This window comes from Salvelinus alpinus, chromosome 7 (genome assembly GCF_045679555.1).
Source record: "Salvelinus alpinus chromosome 7, SLU_Salpinus.1, whole genome shotgun sequence".
In the NCBI taxonomy this organism is placed as follows: domain Eukaryota; kingdom Metazoa; phylum Chordata; class Actinopteri; order Salmoniformes; family Salmonidae; genus Salvelinus; species Salvelinus alpinus.
In genome coordinates, this window is record NC_092092.1 from 52,698,934 (window position 1) to 52,721,637 (window position 22,704).

General features: G+C 42.2%; 1 protein-coding gene across 1 annotated transcript in view; it reads left to right on the top strand.

Moving 5' to 3' along the window:
- Positions 1-16,545: 16,545 nt before the first annotated feature.
- The window catches only part of LOC139581168 (protocadherin Fat 4-like), a 92,978-nt gene continuing 86,819 nt past the window's right edge, over positions 16,546-22,704 (top strand). Inside the window, exon 1 of the mRNA XM_071410650.1 lies at positions 16,546-22,134. Within this exon, the coding sequence (XP_071266751.1) occupies positions 17,029-22,134 (5,106 nt within the window). The 5' untranslated portion in view covers positions 16,546-17,028. The remainder of the gene's footprint in view (positions 22,135-22,704) is intronic.

Here is a 22,704-nt window from a genome sequence, read left to right on the forward strand (position 1 = left end):
CGTAATAACCAACTTCAGTGGGCAAATGCTCACCTTCGTTGGCCAATGGCATGCTGGAGAAGTGTGCTCTTCGCGGATGAATCGCGGTTTCAACTGTACCGTGCAGATTGCAGACGTCGTGTGGGCTAACAGTTTACTGATGTCAACATTGTGAAGAGAGTGCCCCGTGGTAACGATGGGGTTACGGTATGGGCAGGCATAAGCTAGGGACAATTTGAATGCACAGAGATATCGTGACGAGATCCTGAGGCCCATTGTCGTGCCATTCATCCGCCACCATCCTCTCATGTTTCAGCATGGTAATGCACGGCCCCATGTCACAAGGATCTGTACACATTTCCTGGAAGCTGAAAATGTCCCAGTTCTTGCCTGCATACACACCAGACATGTCACTGGATCCATGCGCTGGATTGATGTGTATGACAGCATGTTCCAGTTCCCGCCAATATCCAGCAACTTCGCACAGCCATTGAAAAGGAGTGGGACAACATTCCACAAGCCACAATCAACAGCTTGATCAACTCTATGCGAAGGAGATGGGTCATACTGCATGAGGCAAATGGTGGTCACACCCGATACTGACTGTTTCTTATCCACGCCCCTACCTTTTTTCTAAGGTACTGTATCTGTGACCAACAGATGCATATCTGTATTCCCAAAACAAATCAAATCTTATTGGTCACATACACGTGATTAGCAGATGTTACTGCGAGTGTAGCGAAAAGCTTGTGCTTCTTGCTCTGACAGTGCACTAATATCTAACAAATTACACAACATATACCCAATACACACTAATCTAAGTAGGAATGAATTAAGACTATATACATATGGACGAGCGATGTCAGAGCGGAACAGAATAGTAGAATAGTATAGGAAACGGTATATACATATGAGATGAGTAATGCCAGATATGTAAACATTATTAAAGTGACTAGTGTTCCATTCCTTAAAGTGGCCAGTGATTTCTAGTCTATGCCTGTAGGCAGCAGCCTCTAATGTGCTAGTGATGGCTGTTTAACAGTCTGACGGCATTGAGATAGAAGCTGTTTTTCAGTCTCTCGGCCCCAGCTTTGATGCACCTCTACTGACCTCACCTTCTGGGTGATTAGCGGGGGGAACAGGCAGTGGCTCGAGTGGTTGATGTCCTTGATGATCATTTTGGCTTTTGGCCTTCCTGTGACATCGGGTGCTGTAGGTTTCCTGGAGGGCGGGTAGTTTGCCCCACGGTAATGAGTTGTGCAGACCGCACCACCCTCTGGAGAGCCTTGCGGTTGCGGGTGGTGCAGTTTCCATACCAGGCAGTGATACAACCTGACAGGATGCTTTCATTTGTGCACCTGTAAAGGTTTGTGAGGGTTTTAGTTAGCCTCCTGAGGTTGAAGAGGCTCTGTTGCGCCTTCTTCACCACACTGTCTGTGTGGGTGGTCCATTTCAGTTTGTCAGTGATGTGTACGCCAAGGAAATTGAAGTTTTCCACCTTCTCCACTGTTGTCCCGTTGATGTAGATAGGGGGGTGCACCCTCTGCTGTTTCCTGAAGTCCCCGATCATCTCATTTGTTTTGTTGACGTTGAGTGAGAGGTTGTTTTCCAGGCACCACAATCCCAGAGCCCTCACCTCCTCCCTGTAGACTGTCTCGTCATCGTTGGTAATCAAGCCTACATGACTTCCCAGTCATGTGAAACCCATAGATTAGGGCCTAATACATTTATTTCAATTGATGTATTTCTTATGAACTGTAACTCAGTAAAATCTTTGAAATTGTTGCATGTTGCATTTATAGTTTTGTTCAGTGTAATTATCATCTGTTTATTTTCACAGCAGTAAAACAACCCACAAAGCCAACTGATCCTGAGAGCATAGGAAATGAATCTGAAATCCATAAATGATCAAATAAAAGTTCAACATATGATAACCATGTCATGTCTCCATGTTACATGCTGGCTCTTTATTCAGCTACTCCATATGTGTTCTGAATACACAGTAACAACCAGATCGGCACAGCTGTCCTTTTCACGCAATTATCTATTCAACCTCTGTTCAAATGTTGAGGTCTCACCTGCTCTCCGGTGGCTACAGCACCTGGTATTTTCTTTCATCATGCTACACAACTTAGTATACCCCTCCAACTCACCTTCGTTGTGTTGTATAGGAACAATTAACTTGAACACAAAACTGCCTCTTCAAAACAAGCCATTTTAGTGCTCGAAAATGCCTTAATTCTTAGTGTCATTAATTACTATTTCATCAACCTATAGATCAAATATATTTTACAAACAGTTCTCTTTGCTATAAGAAGTAACGTGTCCTCAACAAAATGTATTTATTAATGTATCTGGAGTCAAAATCCCTTAGCGTGTTTAGTAGGCTGAACGTAAACATATCAGACATACAGCTCCTTTGAGAGAGAATAACAGCCATTCCAATAAACCACTCATCTGTATCCTCTCCTCGTCCCTACCCCCATATGCACAGAGCACACAGCAGCCTTCCTGTGTGGAAATGCTAAGAAAATGAAGACGTCATCAGGTGTGCTCTCTGTAGATCAGGCCAGTACCATTGCTTTGGATACAAATATGTATCTTTCTTTTATGAACCCCCCCCCAGCTCATTCTACAGTGCACTCAGAAAGTACTCATACCCCTTGATTTATTACACATTTTGTTGACCTACAGCCTCAATCAAAAATGTAATAAATTGATTTTCTCTCTCTCTCACGCATCTACACACAATAATACCCCATAATGAAAATGTGAAAACATGTTTATTGAAATATTTACAAATGTATTGAAAATGAAATACAGAAATATCTCATTTACATACAGTACCAGTCAAAAGTTTGGACACACCTACTCATCTTTATTTGTAATATGTTCTACATTGTAGAATAATAGTGAAGACATCAAAACTATGAAATAACACATATGGAATTATGTAGTATCCAAAAAAGTGTTAAACAAATCAAAATATATTTTATATTTGAGATTCTTCAAAGTAGACACCAGTTGCCTTGGTGAAAGCTTTGCACACTCTTGGCATCCTCTCAACCAGCTTCATGATGTAGTCACCTGGAATGCATTTCAATTAACAGGTTTGCCCTGTAAAAAGTTCATTTGTGGAATGTCTTTCCTTATTAATGCGTTTGAGCCAATCAATTGTGTTGTGGCAAAGTAGGGGTGGTGTACAGAAGATAGCCCTATTTGGTAAAAGACCAAGTCCATATTATGCCAAGAACAGCTCAAATAAGCAAAGAGAAAAGAAAGTCCATCATTAATTTAAGACATGAAGGTCAGTAAATATGGAACATTTCAAGAACTTTTAAAGTTTCTTCAAGTGCAGTCGCAAAAACTATCAAGTGCCATGATGAAACTGGCTCTCATGAGGACCGCCACAGGAAAGGAAGACCCAGAGTTAACTTTGTTGCAGGGGATAAGTTCATTAGAGTTACCAGCCTCTGAAATTGCAGAAATTGCAGCCCAAATAGATGCTTCACAGAGTTCAAGTAACTGACACATCTCAACATCAACTGTTGAGACTGTGTGAATCAGGCCTTCATGGTCAAATTTATGCAAAGAAACCACTACTAAAGGACACCAAAAATAAGAAGAGACTTGCTTGGGCCAAGAAACATGAGCAATGGACATTAGACCAGTGGAAATCTGTCCTTCGGTCTGTCCTTCGGTCTGAAATTTTTTAGATTTTTGCTTCCAACCGCAGTGTCTTTGATAGACACAGACTTGGTGAACGGATGATCTCTGCATGTATGGTTCCTACCGTGAAGCGTGGAGGAAGTGTGATGGTGTGCTTTGCTGGTGACACTGTCTGTGATTTATTTCAAATTCAAGGCACACTTAACCAACATGGCTACCGCAGCATTTTTCATTGATACGCCAGCCCATCTGGTTTGCTTTTTATTTATTTATTTTACCTTTATTTAACTAGGCAAGTTAATTAAGAACAAATTCTTATTTACAATGACGGCCTACACCGGCCAAACCCAGACGATGCTGGGCCAATTGAGCGCCGCCCTATGGGACTCCCAATCACGGCTGGTTGTGATACAGCCTGGATTGGAACCAGGGTGTCTGTAGTGACACCTCAAGCACTGAGATGCTCAAGCACTGAGACCGCTGCGCCACTCGGGAGCAGCTTAGTGTGACTATCATTTGTTTTTCAACAGGACAATGACCCAACACACCTCCAGGCTGTGTAATGGCTATTTGACCAAGAAGGAGAGTGATGGAGTGCTGCATCAGATGACTTGGCCTCCACAATCACCCGACCTCAACCCAATTGAGGTTTGGTATAAGTTGGACCGCAGAGTGAAGGAAAAGTAGCCAACAAGTGCTCAGTATATGTGGGAACTCCTTCAAGACAATTGGAAAAGCATTCCAGGTGAAGCTGGTTGAGAGAATGCCAAGAGCGTGCAAAGCTTTCATCAAGACAAATGGTGTCTACTTTGAAGAATCTCAAATATAAAATATATTTTGATTTGTTTAACACTTTTTTGGTTACTACGTGATTCCATGTGTGTTATTTAATATTTTTGATGTCTTCACTATTATTCTACAATGTAGAAAACAGTAAAAATAAAGAAAACCTTTGAATGAGTAGGTGTGTCCAAACTTTTGACTGGTACTGTAAGTATTCACACCCCTGTCATTACTTTGTAGAAGCACCTTTGGCAGCGATTACAGCTGTAATTCTTTTTCTGAGAAAGTCTCTAAGAGACATTATTATTTTCAAAATCCTTCAAGCTCTGTCAAATTGGTTGTTGATCATTGCTAGACAACCATTTTCAGGTCTTGCCATGTATTTTCAAGTAGATTTGTGTCAAAACTTTCTTTTTTATCCTGAAAAACTCCCCAGTCCTTAACAATTACAAGCATACCCATATAACGATGCAGCCACTACTATGCTTGAAAATATGGAGAGTGGTACTCAGAAATGTGTTGTATTGGATTTGCCCCAAACATAAAACTTTGTATTCAGGACCAAAATGTAGCATTACTTAAGTGCCTTGTTGCAAACAGGATGCATGTTTTGGAATATTTTTTATTCTGTATAGTCTTCCTCTTTTTCACTCTGTCAATTCGGGTTAGTATGGTGGAGTAACTATGCCTAGCTAAATAAAGGTAAAAAAATATATATTCTAAAAAAATACAACAAAAATTTTGTTGATCCATCCTCAGTTTTCTCCTATCACAGCCATTAAACTCTAACTCACGTAAATGTGAAAGTCACCCAGTAAAATGACCTGGGATGCTCAGGAATGTTCTCTTGATAAGTGCATGAATTTGACAATTTTCCTGTCCTGCTAAGCATTCAAAATGTAACGAGTACTTTTGCGTGTCAAGGAAAATGTATGGCGTAAAAAGTACATTGTTTTCATTGGGAATGTAGAGGCGTAAAAGTAAAAGTAGTCAAAAATATAAATTGTAAAGTACAGATAGCCCCCCAAAAACGACTTAATAAGTAGTACTTTACAGTATTTTTACTTAAGTACCTTACACCCCTCCATCTACCAATAGACATTGGAAAACCTCCCTGGTCTTTGTGATTGAATCTGTGTTTGAAATTCACTGCTCGAATGAGGGACCTTAGAGATAATCGTACAGCATGTGTGGGGTACAGAGATGAGGTAGTCATTAAAAAATCAAGGTAAACACTATTATTGCCCACAGAGTCAGTCCATGCAACTTATTATGTGACTTGTTAAGAACATTTCTACTCCTGAACTTATTTAGGCTTACCAAAACAAAGGGGTTGAATACTTACTGACTCAAAACATTTCAGCTTTTCATTTTTAATTGATTAGTAAAAATTCCAGTTTGACATTATGGGGTATTGTGTTTAGGCCAATTAATTTTTTATTATTTTTAATTATTTTTTAAATTCAGGATGTAACACAAAAATGTCAAGTGTGCATACTTTCTGAAGGCACTGTATACTTCCTGCGTTCTACACTATTGACTGAGCTTCTAGAACATTTGAGTTGATATAGTAAATCTCATGGTAAGGTCACATTACAGAGAGCAGCTGCTTTTTTGAAATATGCATCAGCTGAAAAATACTGCTGAGAAACGACAACATCAGTTTCAATTAGCTCACAGTTTTCACGTATCATCATATCATCATATGTTTCAGTGCATTTATTAAGTATGTGTAAACCTCAAGCTACGAGACAACTGCAACCACATCATGTGATGGTTGATGGATGATTGGTGACTTATGAGATTAAAAAATATATATAATAACTTAACATTTCTCTACATTTCTCGGATTGTAAAATGGTATCCAATAAAGGGAACTGTAATTTTATTTCCAGCAGTCGGTGTTCTGATTTTCTCCCTCTATGAGTTAGCGAGGAGGGCGGTCTATCGAGGCAGTTGCTACTACTGCACTTACGTATTGATCCTCTTCAATAAGTACTTAAAGATGTGTCTTTTGAGGCTAGATAGACTCAGGAACCTGTGGGTTGACATGGACGGGCTGAACTATTTGCTGTGACTGATGAGACATGTTAGCGAATTAAATAACTGCTTGGAGAGATTCGATAGATTGGTGGCAACTAGGTCAGATGAGAGTAAAACAACATGTCTGTCCGTATTAATGTCTTATAGGATTTGTATATAGGTGTGTGTGAGAGCAGCATAGCTGGTGACATTAGCAAACGGGATTTCACTGACAAGTGTATTAACTGGAATATTGCAGAATTGATCAAAGGAGACATTCATTACTGGTAAAGAGGCACGAGAAGGCCTAAACATCATTTTATTCCCTGTGAATCGACTCCTTGACAAGACAGTTGGTGTTATAGCGTGTCAGTTATAAAATGGGCTCTGTTCTGATCAAATCCAGCTGTTTGCACGCCTCCAGTAACAGGCGTGCGACATCAATCTTGCGAAAGGACTGACAATCGGATGCCGTTAGGTGCTGATTTAAGAAGGGAAGTCTTTGAGCAGCTGTCTTGCCCGAGGTACGTGCTGCTGAGTACTGGATGGGCAATCCTTGACAAATTAATAAATGATTTGTGCATCTTTCTGTACGCAGCAGTCGGGAAGCCTTTGCATATACAAACTGACACACAAGTGTCTACAATGAAGCACCGCAAGAGAGAAATAGTGGATGCTGTGTTGTCCTAGTCAACCACCACACACACACGCACGCACGCACACACACACACACACACACACACACACGCACACACACACACACACACACCATCCACTTCATTTAGACCACTCTCACTCACTCTGAAAGTGGAATGCTTTTGGCAGCTGTTTGAATAGGCTTGAATCTGAACATTCAACATAAAGTGAGATAAGAGACAAAGGAAATTTATGTGCTGTGTTTTGAAATGAGCACTTTGTGTTTGCTCTGCCATTGAGTAGATTATTGCTAACACTCTACAATGTAGGCCTGTAGTGTGGCCTGCACAATGCATATGTGTAATTGTACTCTTCAGATAAGGAACAAAATAATACATTCTGTGTGAAACAGAAGGGAGTTTGCTAATATGGTAGTCCAGTCCAAATGTATGTCCTTTTCAATCCAGACATATAGCCCACATATAGCGCAGAAGGAATATCAATTTTGCTTTCCCCCTACACCTGTTAACTGTGTTTGATTCCTCCAATGTTTGAGGATGTTAAAAAGGAACATGAGCAGGATAAAAGGTGCACTGTTCGATATCTGAATAGTTACCTCTGTTCACGCTGCCTCCGGGCATATGCACCTGGCATTTCATTACACGCGTTTAATAGATGGGCTGCGTTTTCTCTCTCAACCTTAAGTGTTGCTGCCATGCTAGCAGAAATGCAGAGGTGTCACATTGTTGCGCTGAGGGCAGAAATGATCTCTTCACCGGGTTCCAGAGACCACACAGTCTTGTTCCCCACATTCCACTTGCAGCGAGGCTGGTTTGGATTGACACCTGAACCTAGTGAGTCACAGGTAGCCCGGGTCTCCCTTGGTCGTCCACACAAAGACAGCCTCAGACTGCGGTAAGGTAATCCGACAGCCATCTACACAGCCTCCCCTTCTCTCCTCCTTGCGTCACCACCCCGCTCACCTGGGCTGCCAGCTGACCTCAAGCTATCTTAGTCACGGAGGGCTGAAAAACACACACACACACACACACACACACACACACACACACACACACACACAGACACAGACACAGACACACACACACACACAGGCAGGCAACTGCGAGTCATACACTTCAGACAACGCCAGTCTCTCATCGCTCCTCTTGACAACATGAGAGATGCAGGTGACTTGTCTTTCAATCAAAAAGCTCTGACAAATGTTGATGCCTAAGGACCCGCACAACGGCCTTAGGGATGAAAGAACACTTTCCCGCTATTCAAAGGGGCCACTGTTCCTGAATACTTTATCATGTTTTGTGTAAACAATGGGAAAATCTCTCCTTTAATTAGCAAAGGAGCCTGATTTGCCTTGATGACAGTTGGCTCAATGGACCTAATTGTGAGTAATTTCACAGAGGCAAAATGAGCTGCTTGGCTGATGGCCCGAATGCGTCTATTTTACACAATTATGAACTCTCTGTTCTCTGTAATGGAAAAATGATAATACAATAGTGTTTCTCCGGAGTACACCATCTTGATAATAACCCACATCCTTCTTTCACAGAGTGAACAAAACAATGCCATGGTTTCAACACTAGTCACTTAAACAGTGATTAAGTCACTTAATCGACCCCCAAAGGCAAATGTTGTAGAATGGCAAAACTGTATCAGAAGATATGCTTTGAAGGACATCTTTTTAGCCATTTGATTTGTGTGGTCTGGTCAGATTGCAATTGCTAAAATCCATGTGTGGGGTAACAAGAAAAATGCTGACTATAAATGTCACGGTATAAAATAAATAAAGAGAGTCACACACTCTATATATATATATAAACTCCTAGTAATTTATTGAGTAAAACACCAACATTTCGGCATCACTGTGCCTTCTTCAGGGTAATGTCATGAATGCTTGAACCAGGTTATGTAGACAAACAGTGCAATTAGTGCAACCATTGACAATAGTGAGGGGTGTGTCAAGGTATACATGTCACGGTAACAACCTAATAAACAAGTAACAACCTAATAAACATAATACTAGGATTACATTTCACCAGTAATTACATACTACACATACTGTACAATATTGGCATTAACCTACGCTGACATATAATGCTACCCCCTAATTTATTGTGTGCGTATTACTGGGTATTAAATAGCTAACACACTAAATCAAATACGTGTCCTGCATTGTTTTAATGCCGCCGCAATTAACACTGTTATGATATTCTAAAATCCCCTTGGCATTGCGCAGCGGAACCATAATAAGTCAAAAGGACTTTTATGCCAACTAAGCATATTCAGGCCTCCCCGACAATCTTGGTCACAGACCATTTGCTCGGGTTGACAACACAAACCCTAGCTCATCAAAATAAGTTTAATAAACAAGGGATAATTTACTGAGACTCCATCGGTGCAAATATGATTAACATCCTTGTTTCAAGAACAATAGCTGAAAATCAAATCAACTGTATTTATAAAGCCCTTCTTACATCAGCTGATGTCACAAAGTGCTGTACAGAAACCCAGCCTAAAACCCCAAACAGCAAGCAGGTGTAGAAGCACGGTGGCTAGGAAAAACTCCCTAGAAAGGCCAGAACCTAGGAAGAAACCTAGAGAGGAACCAGGCTATGAGGGGTGGCCAGTCCTCTTCTGGCTGTGCCGGGTGGAGATTATAACAGAACATGGCCATATTTCCCAACAGTTCATAATGCACACACTAACGTAGCTACACATCACTATGCGGATGTTTCTCAAAGACGCACAACAAGAACATACATCCGATACTTAGTACTATTGAAGCGGGACATGAACGCTGAATTACTATGGAAAGCGCTTGTCTTCAGCAGCTTTATTATTACAGATTACAGCTGTATGAAATGAACTATGGAAATAGTGCAGCGAGGTAAGGTATCTTGCTGCATCACTGAGGCGTGAAGAAGCATCTGATAGAGCACAGCTGTTTTCACATTGTTGGACGTGAAGAATGGGACTGAAGATACACACAAGGCAAGAGGGTCTACACCTTTGATCAAAGAGATTCTGTACAAGCAGTGCATTCAAGTGAGTAGAGGGTTTTGTGTTTGTACAGTGACATTGAATCCCAGTTTAGGGATTTTTCCAAGGAATGTGAGAGAGATAAAATGAGATTTGTTACATGATACCCATCTGCGTTATGGTGGGAGTATTGCATATTATTGCCCCCAAACCAAATGAATATCTTCCACAGACAGGGGTGGAAATGTCTCTTCAAATCCTTATCTGTATTCCAAACTAAACAAAACAGGCTGTCATTAGTGTTGAATTATATTCACCCAAATTCACCTTCTGAACCTGTTCTGAGTCACAGTGTTCTCCATTAGCTAGTGAAGTCAGTCTGTCAACGTCATTTAGTTCAGAATAGACATGAGGTTGTTCAACTAAGCATTCAGCCTTATAGCCGCACTCTACAGTATCTAGCTTTTGGCAGTCGTAGAGACAGATTTTGTGCACATAAGTTCTCTATGTCCAGGGGTTTGTCCCTATGCCGACAAACATAAAGTGAAGCTAAAGAGGAGGAAGCCCTCACAGAGGCCATTATTGCCCCTTACCCAGTGACTTCTGTGGAGGACAAGGAGGGAGTTCAAATGCACAAGTTTGTCATCTGAAGTGGAAATCACACCCTCACCACAGAGCAGGCTGGACACATTAGCCGGGGGTCGGAAATTACAGAACATCTCCCAACCTCAATGGAACTCTGCATGCGCTTGCCAAACTCCTGGACCCACTTCCTGGACTCACTAAAACTCCTGTTTCCTTCACATTTGGGTAAATAGAGAGCTTTGTCCAGACATTATTATTGGCTTATTGACCAGAAATTTTATTTTTTATTTTGCTTCGTACAGTACCATGCCAAATTTGATCTTATAATTGATTTTATCCTAATGGCACTTTTAAAGTTCATGGGATTTAGGCAGAATGTCCCTTTCATTCTATCTTTTAAAAAATGTGTTGGGTTGCAGTACATTTGACACCGGTGAAATTCCAAAAAATGATTACATGGTTGAACTTGGCTCAGTGGAGTGCCTCAGGGATCAGTCCTTAGCCCAGCGGTTTTTCACTCTGCCACCAGTGAGGATATGTGATCACTGAATCGGGGGAGACAGATCAAAGGATCCTTTCTTTCCTATGAGACTTGTGTGCTTGCCCCTACAGTCAGCACATTAAAATAAGGCTCTTGGGCACAGCTTTTCCATGGGTGTAATATTATCAAAGATATTATATTCCTCCTTGAGAAATATGTAATGCATTTGTTGGGTGATTGTAGAACTGTGGGACATTATGAAAAGCAAAAATGGTGGAATAAAATGAAGCACAAAATAACATGAGGCAATATTTGAATTATGTGAAGGCTTTTAACCATCATAACACCCACATAGAAAAATACGAATTGCACATTTGAATACTGAAAAGGTGGAAATATGGACACAAACAACACAGCGCTTCCATCTGGGTGAGAATTAAATATTTCAAGCTCACTGCAAATTGATGAATAAAAAATGCTGTAAACACCAAAGGTGCTGTACTTCTATCTTCAACAGTTGAATTGTAGACATAATTGCTCAGACTTATACACTATAACTATAGCAGCCTCAATCATAACCTGGTCCCCTGTCACATTTCAATCAGAAACTGAACGCAGCGTAAAGATTACAATCAAAGATTTGTGTGTGTCATTAAACAGCCCTAATAGAAAACCCCTTAATGCAATATCTTTATGGCTTGCAAAATGATGCCCTCGACTTGGCATACTACAGGTCCACTGCAGTTTTCTTCATATCAAATATATGTGGTAGTGGAGGGTAACGGTGGTGGTTTATGACACCAAGAACTAATTTGTATTCCTGCAAAGTAAAGCATTTACTGCGGCGAACCCTGAAACCTACTTACAGATGGGAAAAAAATACCCTTAAAAATGGATTTACATGTCTCCTGCAATCACTCAACATCTCCAACAACTGATTCAATTTGCAGATACTATCCTCAAACAAAATTAATACACATAAAAGGAAGCATTATCATGCTCTCAAACGGATTGAGAATACTGGGAAGACAATGTCTCTCCGTGTACAAGCTCTCTGTGTACAGTCTCTCGTCTGTAGCACCTACTGTGAGGTGCCTTTGAAAATGCTACTTTCTCCTTCTTTTCTGTCCCATTGACTTTGTAATAAAATTCCCATTCATCTCGTTATCAAGTCACTAGCCCCGTTTATACCTGCCGCTAACGTGCGTCCTTCATTCTGATCTTGTCCCAATTTTGTCCTGATCTTGCCCGTTTTACATCAAAATCAGTTCACAATTTGTCTTTCAATCGTCTACACCTGTCTAAAAATGTGGGCACAATCAAAATGTGGACAAGATCAGGACAAAGGACATGTTAGAACGTGTACTTGGTCACTGGAGCTGCATACATTAAATACTTGAACATGACAGTGGGTAAACCTATCCTAACACTGCACCTCAGTTTTTTCTTTTACTGAAGTTCTACTCAGGGTTTGAAGTTTGAAAGGACATCCAATGAATCCATATTATCCACCCCCAACATGAGTGTGAAATGGATACGTACTTAAAGAACAGAACCACACTCCAATTGAAGCAATTTGTCACTGTCCTCCTAAATCCTTTGAGCTGGCTTTAAAGTTTCAGATTATTTTCAAAGGGATAAAATCATGTGATCTGTATAATCATTGTCACTATCTTATGTTGAAATATGATAGTTCTTGTGAACGGAGAAATTTAAATTACATTTCTGTGCATGGATGGAGGCCTGATAAAGATGCTGAAAAACATTCCAAGCACACCCATCTCCATTATTGTTTACGGAAGCATGAGGTTGTTTTGCATGGTGATACAAGGGTGACATCTGGTGGGTAAATGAAGACATAGTGATTTAAAAAATACATACATATTTAACTAGGCAAGTCAGGTAAGAACAAATTCTTATTTACAATGATGGCCTATGAACAGTGGGTTAGGGGCAGGACAACATATTTTTAATTGTCAGCTCTGGGATTCAATCTAGCATCCTTTCGGTTACTGGCCCAGGGCTCTAACCACTAGGCTACCTGCCGATTTTGGTACGATAAGGATTTTCTTTACGATATGTAGGCCTACATCAAGGGAGATTTACTAATCACTAACATTTATTTATGAATGGACACTAAGGCTCTTGCAACAAAAAAATATCTACACATTTCCATATCTCCTCCAGTCCACAAAACAAATGTCTGTGCATTATTAGACAACACAAGTGGGATATCTCTCCAAAATATGACCACGATATTGTGGCTTTCTTCTCAAAAAAGACGTACAGAGGATTGTTCAGTGAGCTCTCGCACAAATGACCTGCAATGACCTTATACCTGCAACGCACATGTATTCCACCGAGTTGGCTGATTGACATTCACACTACAGTACATCCCGGTGCTGAGACCCGCTAAGCACAACCGGCCAGGGAGATGGAAATTCATGGTTGTGCGTACGCAACGCGAGAAACAGAGCTTGTTGGGTAACAGAAGGCCCTTACATTCTACTTAGCAACGAGGGGTCCAGGGAAAATCCCTGATAGAGCCTGGATGACAATTTAAAACCTGGAGTCATGGTAAACAAATACAGACACGCAATAGATCCACTGTCAGCGTTAGATCCTTGCCATTCACAAACTGATTTGAAAAGAGGGACTGTTGTTTCACTGGCTCGCACTTCCTGGTTGTACAATATTATTTTTTTGTCATACAGTGCTTCAAAAAGCCAATTAAAAGGACTATCACTTGAATTTATTCGGCTCTTGCCTGAATAATAAAATACATTATTCTACTGTGCAACGACTGATTTACCCTCTCTGTCTACTTACAGACTGAGTTGAAAGAAAGCCTTGAAACTATGTTCCATTCATTTGAATGTTAATACTGTGAATAGAATCTTATTAACAATACATTTGTCGTTCTCCCATTGAGTTAACTCCTCGCTTTCATTCCCGTTCTGTCTGCAGTTTTCAATGAGGCACATGTCTGTTTTGGATTATGGCACTCTTTCATCCTCTCATTGACTGCTGCATTTGATCTTTATTACTGGGCCTTGGCTTTACAGTATGTTGACAGATTTTACGGTTACATGTACTGCAGGGTTGTGCTCATGCACTTTTTTTTAAGGAAACAGGCTACAGTATTCCAGTCCTTGAGGGGGTCCAAGGTAATCAGATTAAGGGATTTCACTTTTGATTCTGAGCCGATAGCTGGAGAAACATCTGTTTTAAGATGTCTACAAATGTGGTGGTAATGTGCTTAGATTCAATAGCCATAACGATCAAACAAATTATCACTGTGATAAGGTGATATTGCCTGTGCTTTTCCAAAAAAGTACACAATAAATTGTGCACTTTTGGATTGAAAAGTCCCAGGAGCCAAAGTCAATGCTCAAATAACAGAATCTGCATGTTGCTGACGTGTTTAAAAGTGTTTAGCAGCCAAGAAATGTAGCCAAATAGTAATATATATTGTCAAAGGAGTACATTTTTGTTGGTTTGTTTGGGTCTTTGAAAACTGAGCCATCTGAAGCATCTCTGCTAGGCCGGATTTCCAATTCTACTATGTTCCATTGGGGTCTCAACCATTTTGGATTGAAATGTATTTTATATTTTGAAGGGGGATCGCACATTTTTGCGTTCAGAGTTGTTTTTTTGATCTTGGACTAGACTCTGATTGGATTTTAGACTAATTTATTTATTTTGGATTTGTACTTTATGAACTTTATTTTGGACTCTAATTTTAAAAAATTGCATGTTTTACTTGTCTGAAACTCTGATTGGTGACAATATGCTTATTTTGCTCTTCATGACACTTTGTCTGTTTTGTTTTTGTTGCTCTAATATTGACACAGTATTTCCTTGAACTTTAAACTTGTAACTCAGTTTGAGATCCAATCTGATTGTTACAAGAGGTAAGACTTGGGTCAATTGGTCATCTGGTTTTGAAGTCCCATATGGATTGAAAACCGGCAACTCTGAAGTAAAAGATGAACACATCAATCCGAGCTAAAAATGTTTTGCATAAACACAATAACAAGATGATTTTTTTATATAAAAATCATCCTGCAAGCTTTAGGCTTAGCATAATTAAGTTAACTGGCTGGCAGGCAGGAAAGACAGCGTGGGAAGCTAATCTGCCTTGATACTGTTAGTCTCTGTCTGTTAGGCTACTGGAACACTGAATGGGTGCGTGCATTGGCTGTCAGTCCATGCTGTATGTGCCAACCTTCCCCTGTCTGTAATTCAATTAAGATGGTTGAGTCATGTCCTCTTTGATTCTGCTGCACAGCAATGTCCTGATCACGACCTCATCGTGCAAATGGTCATTGGTCACATACGACTGCCACGATTGAGCAGACAGTTATGGTTCAAAATTAAATGTTTTAGATGCTTATTTTGTCATTAAGACATTTTGAAGATATATTTAGTCACTGACAAGCTCATTTTTAAATTAATTTTAAAATCTGTTACATACCATTTACGTATCGGAGTCATTGCAGTCATTAATCTATTGGAGACATCTATTCAGTCACTTAAGAATACAATTTGAACGTTATTAACCTGCAGCATATGCGATATTTTTTCTGCATTTTGCCTTGTGTCATCCATAGGTGGAGTATCATTGTACAAAACATTAAGGCTGCTTGATGATTAAATTAAGACACTAGATGGCGCAACGTACCCATATGTAAAATACACCTCATAAGAAAACACATGATACGTTGATACATTTCCAAATTGCAATCCTGTTTCGCATTTTCATCGTTAAAAGTAACAACAAACATAAAACCATTTGAGATGCATTGGGAACATCTCTGTTTAAAATGTGTGACAATGAGAAATGCTATTGGTAATCTTTCTATTCAGAGTTTAAACTAGATACCTTTCTAATGAACCTGGCCTAACCATGGGATTTAGGTAGATACATGCATTCCAGATTGAAACCTTATAGGCTGCATTTGTTATCAAGTTACCTGAACGTGATAAAGTAAGCACAATGTAAGAAAATGTAGGCATACATTTAGGCTACTTTGATGAATGACCACATTTTGAAGTAATTATATTAAAAGGAAACACATTTTTTTTAAGACAATACTTCTACAACACATTTTAAGTAGACCTGTATTGCAGAAATCATAAACTAACGGTGCACTCATGACCTGTCACCTGTCTCACATGCCATAATGACTGATATTTGCTTTGATTGACGTTCTCCTCCACAAGCCACGACAAGGGCTCCGGTTTACAATAGAAAGGAATGGCAAGTAGGGCGAGCAGAAGCACTGTTATCCAATGGGATTACAGGTGGGAGGGAGTTTGCCTAACTCGAGTTTTGTTCTAAATTACTAGGGACCTAAGCGTATGACTGAAGCTACTGCACCGTTATTCCATGGGACATTGCATTGGTAGCCTACAGCTGAGATATTTGTGCCTGGCTTTCTGTATTCTAATAATACAATTATTGAATTACTTTTAACTTTTGGATACACTTTTGACAACTGAGAGGAGATATTCACATGTATGTTTCACTTTTGTATTTCCTATGGATCAGGAACTTTATTGCGCAAATTTACCATCATGAATTGCCGCTCACAGATGCGTTTTGCTACAGGGGAGCAGTGGTGAAACTTCATTGACAAGCAAGGGACAGAGCACTACCGATTCAATTACTACATCAAGATATTCTAACACGGGACAAAATAAGAGTCCCACTTCAGGGTACTCAAACTGTGGAAATATCCTTAATCATCACTGGAATTATGAATAATTAGTGCATTTTTGGAATACAATGCTTTAGTGTTGGCCAAACTCGAATAAAGTTGACGCATCTTCGTCATGGACTTTTTCTAATAAAGGTGGACTAGGATTTGACCATGGCGTTTACAGGTAGGGGCTTAGGCCGGTTCCATTTGATATTATTAATGCTGTGGACTTTTTCGCAATATTCTACATCCAGTCAAATCCGCCAAGAGTTTCGGGTATTGGAGGAGCAACCGATTGGTACCTACGTGGGGACGATAGAGACGAAGCCCAGCTTCGCCTATCGCTTCAGTGAAAACCACAAACTTTTTGCAATTAACGGCACCACTGGAGTCATTTACACCTCCTCTGTGATTGACAGGGAAACTTTGCAAAGTAATGTCATCAATGTGGTGGTCCTCTCCAGCCAACCTACTTATCCTACCGAAGTTAGGATTGTTGTACTGGATATAAATGATAATTCGCCAGTGTTTCCCGACGCGTCAATTGTAGTTTCGTTCAAAGAAGACGCCAGCAGTGGCAGACAAGTGATTCTGGACACCGCCACAGATTCAGACATTGGGAGTAATGGAGTGGATCACACCACCTACAGAATAGTGAATGGCAACGAGCAAAGGAAATTCCGTTTGGATATTACAGTCAATCCTAGTGGAGAGGGGGCGTTCTGTCACCTCGTTTCAACTGGAGGCTTGGACAGGGAAATAACTCCCTTCTTCCAACTCTTGATTGAAGTAGAGGACAAAGGAGACCCTAAGAAGTTTGGGTACATGCAAGTAAATGTAACTATCCAAGATATCAATGACAACCCCCCTATGTTTGATCATGACCAATATCAAACGAGTGTTTTTGAAGATGCAGCAGTTGGTTCTAGTGTTCTGCAAATAACAGCATCAGACCGAGACGAGGGCGCAAATGCAGACATCAGGTACTTTTTAGACGAGGGAACACCTTTTCAAATCGATCCCAAAGCAGGGACCATCGTTATAAAAGAAAGTTTGGATTATGAGCGTAAGAAAGAATACTCTTTGACTATTCATGCTATGGACAACGGGGTACCTTCTCTGTCAGGTAGGTCAGAGGCCACTATCAAACTACTGGATGTCAATGATAACGATCCAGTTGTGAAGTTTCGATATTTCCCCACCACATCTAAGTTTGCCTCTGTTGATGAAAATGCTCAGATTGGTACAGTGGTGGCCTTATTGACAGTCTCCGATTCCGACTCGCCCACAGCTAATGGTAATATATCTGTCTCAATATTGGGGGGTAATGAGCAGAGACACTTTGAAGTGCACATTTCCCCAGTTCCAAACCTAAGCTTGATCAAAGTGGCTAGTGTTCTAGACAGGGAGCGCATTTCCTCCTACAACCTGACTGTGTCGGTATCAGACAATGGCAAACCCATGGCCAGGTCCTCTTTTGCCAGCCTGGTTATTTTTGTGAATGATATCAATGACCACCCGCCCATATTCCAGGAAGCCCTGTACAGAGTAGATATCAGTGAAGACATTCCAAAAGGCAGCTACATTAAAGGGGTCTCTGCGACAGATGGTGACTCCGGGCAGAATGCCAACCTTCGCTACTCCCTAGTGTCTGGAAACGGTTTGGGCTGGTTTGCCATCAGTGAAAACAGTGGTCTGGTTACCAGCGCCGCTTTGTTGGATCGGGAAGTCGCATCTGAAATAGTGCTTAACATCAGTGCAAAAGACCAGGGGCTGCAACCCAAAATGTCCTACACTAAATTGATAGTCAACATAACTGACGTGAATGACCAAGTGCCCACATTTACACAGAGCACGTATCATGTGTCTCTGGTGGAGCACTCCCCGGCCGGTACTGAGCTCCTATTGTTGTCAGCCTCAGATGATGACCTTGGAGCCAATGGAACTATCCGGTTCTCTTTTGACCCGGAGACCCCATCTAATGTACAAGAGTTGTTCCGCCTGGACGTTGTATCAGGACGGTTAAGCACAGCCACAGAACTGGACAGGGAGGACCAGGGGAGTTATTTACTTTACATCCAGGCTACAGACTCCGGTTGTCCCCCTCTCCACTCCATTGGTAAAGTAAACGTCTCCCTGAGCGATATCAATGACAATAGGCCAGTCTTCTACCCAGTCCAGTACTTTGCCAATGTGAAAGAGAACGAACCCTCTGGCTCATTCGTAACCACTGTATTAGCCACAGACCCTGACCTGGGGAGAAATGGCACTGTAAAGTATATAATATCTGCTGGAGACACATATAAATTCCACATTAATAGCAACTCAGGTAAAATCACCACCCAGGTGCCACTGGATAGAGAGGAGAAGACCGCCTACCAGCTGCAGGTGACAGCAGCAGATGGTGGTGGACTCCGTTCACACACCCAGGCCATCGTCACTATTAATGTCATAGACACACAGGACAACCCCCCTACCTTTAGTCAGAACGCCTACAGTTTTGTCATGTTTGAAAATGTAGGCATTGGCACGGTTATTGGCACTGTAGCTGCCACCACTGTTGATCTGAATTCAAACATAACATATTTAATCACCTCAGGGGACCAGAGGGGGCTTTTTACTGTCAGTAGTGCAACAGGTCAAATCAAAGCATCCAGTCAGATAGACAGAGAGGAGCAGTCTTTTTATCAACTCAAAGTCGTAGCCAGAGGTGGGGAGGTAACAGGCGAGGCCCTCGTCAATGTCACAGTGAAGGATTTAAATGATAACGCGCCCCATTTTATCCACGCCGTCGAGCATGTCAGTGCAGTGGAGAACTGGAGCACAGGGCACCTGATATTCCAGGCCAAAGCCTCAGACCCTGACGAGGGCACCAATGGCATGGTGGTCTATAGCCTCCAGCAGAACCCCAAAGGCCTGTTCCACATCCATGAGAAACATGGGCTCATCACACTGACCGGGCCACTGGAGCTCACCACCAGCTCCTACCAGGTGGAGGTCCTGGCCTCTGATATGGGAGTCCCCCTGCTCACATCCAGTCTAATGCTAACAGTCAGCGTGTACGACGTCAACGACAACGCTCCCGTGTTTGATCAGCTCTCGTACGAGGTCATTATTTTAGAGTCTGAACCTGTCAACAGTCGCTTTTTCAAGGTGGAGGCCACTGACAAAGACTCAGGCCTGAATGGGGAAGTGATGTATGACATAGTTGGCGGGAACACAGGCGATGTATTTGGGATCTTTCCGGACGGGCAGTTGTATATTAAAGCTGAGCTAGACAGAGAGGTCCAGGACAGATATGACTTAGTGTTTGTGGCCACAGACAGGGCAGTGGAGCCACTAAGTGCCAGTGTCAATGTCAGTGTAATTCTAGATGACGTGAATGACAATCGTCCCCTCTTTAACAGCACTAATTATCTGTTCCACTTTGAGGAAGAGCAGAAGAGAGGGTCACTGGTAGGGCGAGTGTTTGCAGTGGATAAGGACTTTGGCCCCAATAGTGAGGTCAGGTACACATTTGAGACTCCACAGCCCAACTTTGAGCTGAACGCCATCACGGGGGAGTTGACCAGTACTCTGCAGTTGGACCGCGAGTCTCTCATGAGACAGAGAGGCGCCACAGTGTTCAGCTTTACGGTCATCTCCTCAGACCAGGGGCTCCCCAAGCCCCTGAGAGACCAGGCCAAAGTGCAGGTTTACATCCAAGACATCAATGACAACCCGCCCAAGTTTACCAAAGACATTTACCAGGCCTCCATCTCCGAGTCGGCCCAGAACATGACACAGCTACTGAGGGTGTCTGCCGTCGATGTGGATGACAGCAAAAACGGACTGGTCCTCTACCACATAAAGGAGGGCAACGAGGAGAGCCAGTTTACCATCGACGGCAGCTCTGGACAGGTCACACTAGTGGGAAAGCTGGACTATGAGGCGACGTCCTCCTACTCGTTAAAAATTATTGCTGTTGATTCTGGAACCATGCCCCTCTCCTCCTCCTGTATGCTCAGCATTAGCATACAGGATGAGAATGATAACTTCCCCTCTTTCCCCAAATCTGCCATATCTGTGGATGTTCTGGAGAATATGAGGATTGGAGAGCTGGTGGCCTCTGTGACAGCCACGGACTCTGACTCGGGTCATAACGCTGACATAACATACAGCATCACAGCCACAAACAACCATGGGACATTTAGCATTAGCCCCAACACAGGGAGCATCTTCCTTGTGAAAAAGCTGGATTTTGAAACTCAGTCTTTTTACAAACTGAATATCACTGCAAGAGACAATGGGAGACCACCAAGGTCCTCAATAATTCCTGTGGTCATCCATGTCAGAGATTTCAATGACAATCCTCCTATATTTACCCCCGGGGACATTTTTAAATCCATTCCTGAAAATATGCCCCTCTCTGCATCAGTAATGACAATCACTGCTCATGACACAGATGCAGACATCAACGGACAGCTGGAATACTCCATAGTTCAACAGACACCCAGGGGAGGTCACTTTAGCATTGACCCCAGCAGTGGGCTCATATGCACAAACAAGGAGATTGACAGAGAGTTCTCAAATCTCTTTGAGTTGACAGTTAAAGCCACTGACCAAGCAGTTCCTGTGGAATTCCGGCGCTTTGCCTTGAAGAATGTCACAATATGGGTGACAGATCTGAACGACAATGTCCCCACTTTCGTTTCCCAGAATGCTCTGGTCGCAGAGTCCTCCATCGTCATCGGCTCCATCCTCACAACGGTGGTGGCGTTCGATCCTGACGAGGGCTCTAATGGCGAGGTGGAGTATGAGCTGGTGAAGGGAGACTCGGACACGTTCATCATGGACCGCTATAGCGGGGATATCCGGTTGGCTTCCCAGCTGGTGCCGTCTCGCCTTATCTACAGCCTGACCGTGTCGGCCACCGACCACGGCTCGGACAGGAAGACCTCCAGGACCGAGCTTACCATAATCCTCCAGGGCGCAGATGGGCCCGTCTTCTCCCAGCCCAAGTACATCACCATCCTGAAGGAGGGCCAGCCTGCGGGTACCAACGTCATCTCCCTGGACGCCTCCAGCCCCAGAGGCTCAGCCACCAAGGTGGAGTTTTTCATAGTGTCGGTCCGCAGCGGCGGCAAGGCCGTGGGACGCCTGTTTACCATAGGCCGCCATACTGGAGTGATCCAGACCGCGGCCGAGCTGGACCGGGAACAGGGCTCTGACCTCTACCTGGTGGATGTGTACGCCATCGAGAGCGACGCCAGTCAGCCCAGGACACAGAGAGCTGAGGTTAGTAACCTGTTTATTTCTCTTCACTTAATAGAGTTCAATGGCTCCTTCGTATTGTGGTCGATTGCTTCCAGACAGCATAAATTGAACCCGTACAGATGTTGAAGTCGTTTAGTGGGATTAAATGAAATGAGATCAAGTTTTCGACTGGAAAACCCGGGAGTGAAAGGAAAGTGTCCAAGTCACACATAAAACAGGTCTACCTAGTGCGTACGAATGCACATTAATTACATTCCTTTTTTAAAAACTATATTGCTAAAAGTTCTGTGTTACATTACATCTAAATTGCCTTGGACATAAGTAGGCCTTGTTTTTTTGGCAAGATCATTGTATTGTTTCAGTTCCAAAAAAGGGCTGGCCATAACAATCCTTCTAGCGTTTTGTCTGTGTTTTCTGGGAAAGGGCCTGCGTATCCTGTGTTGTTGCTGTGCTCGTGCTGTTATGACCTTTGATATTCTTATCAGCGAATCAGAACGACACAAATCAAAATCGAACACTTTTTTGTTGTTGTTGCTCATTGCTGCCGTTAATCATGCTGGGTTGCTTCTTATGATGGGCTTCCATGATAAA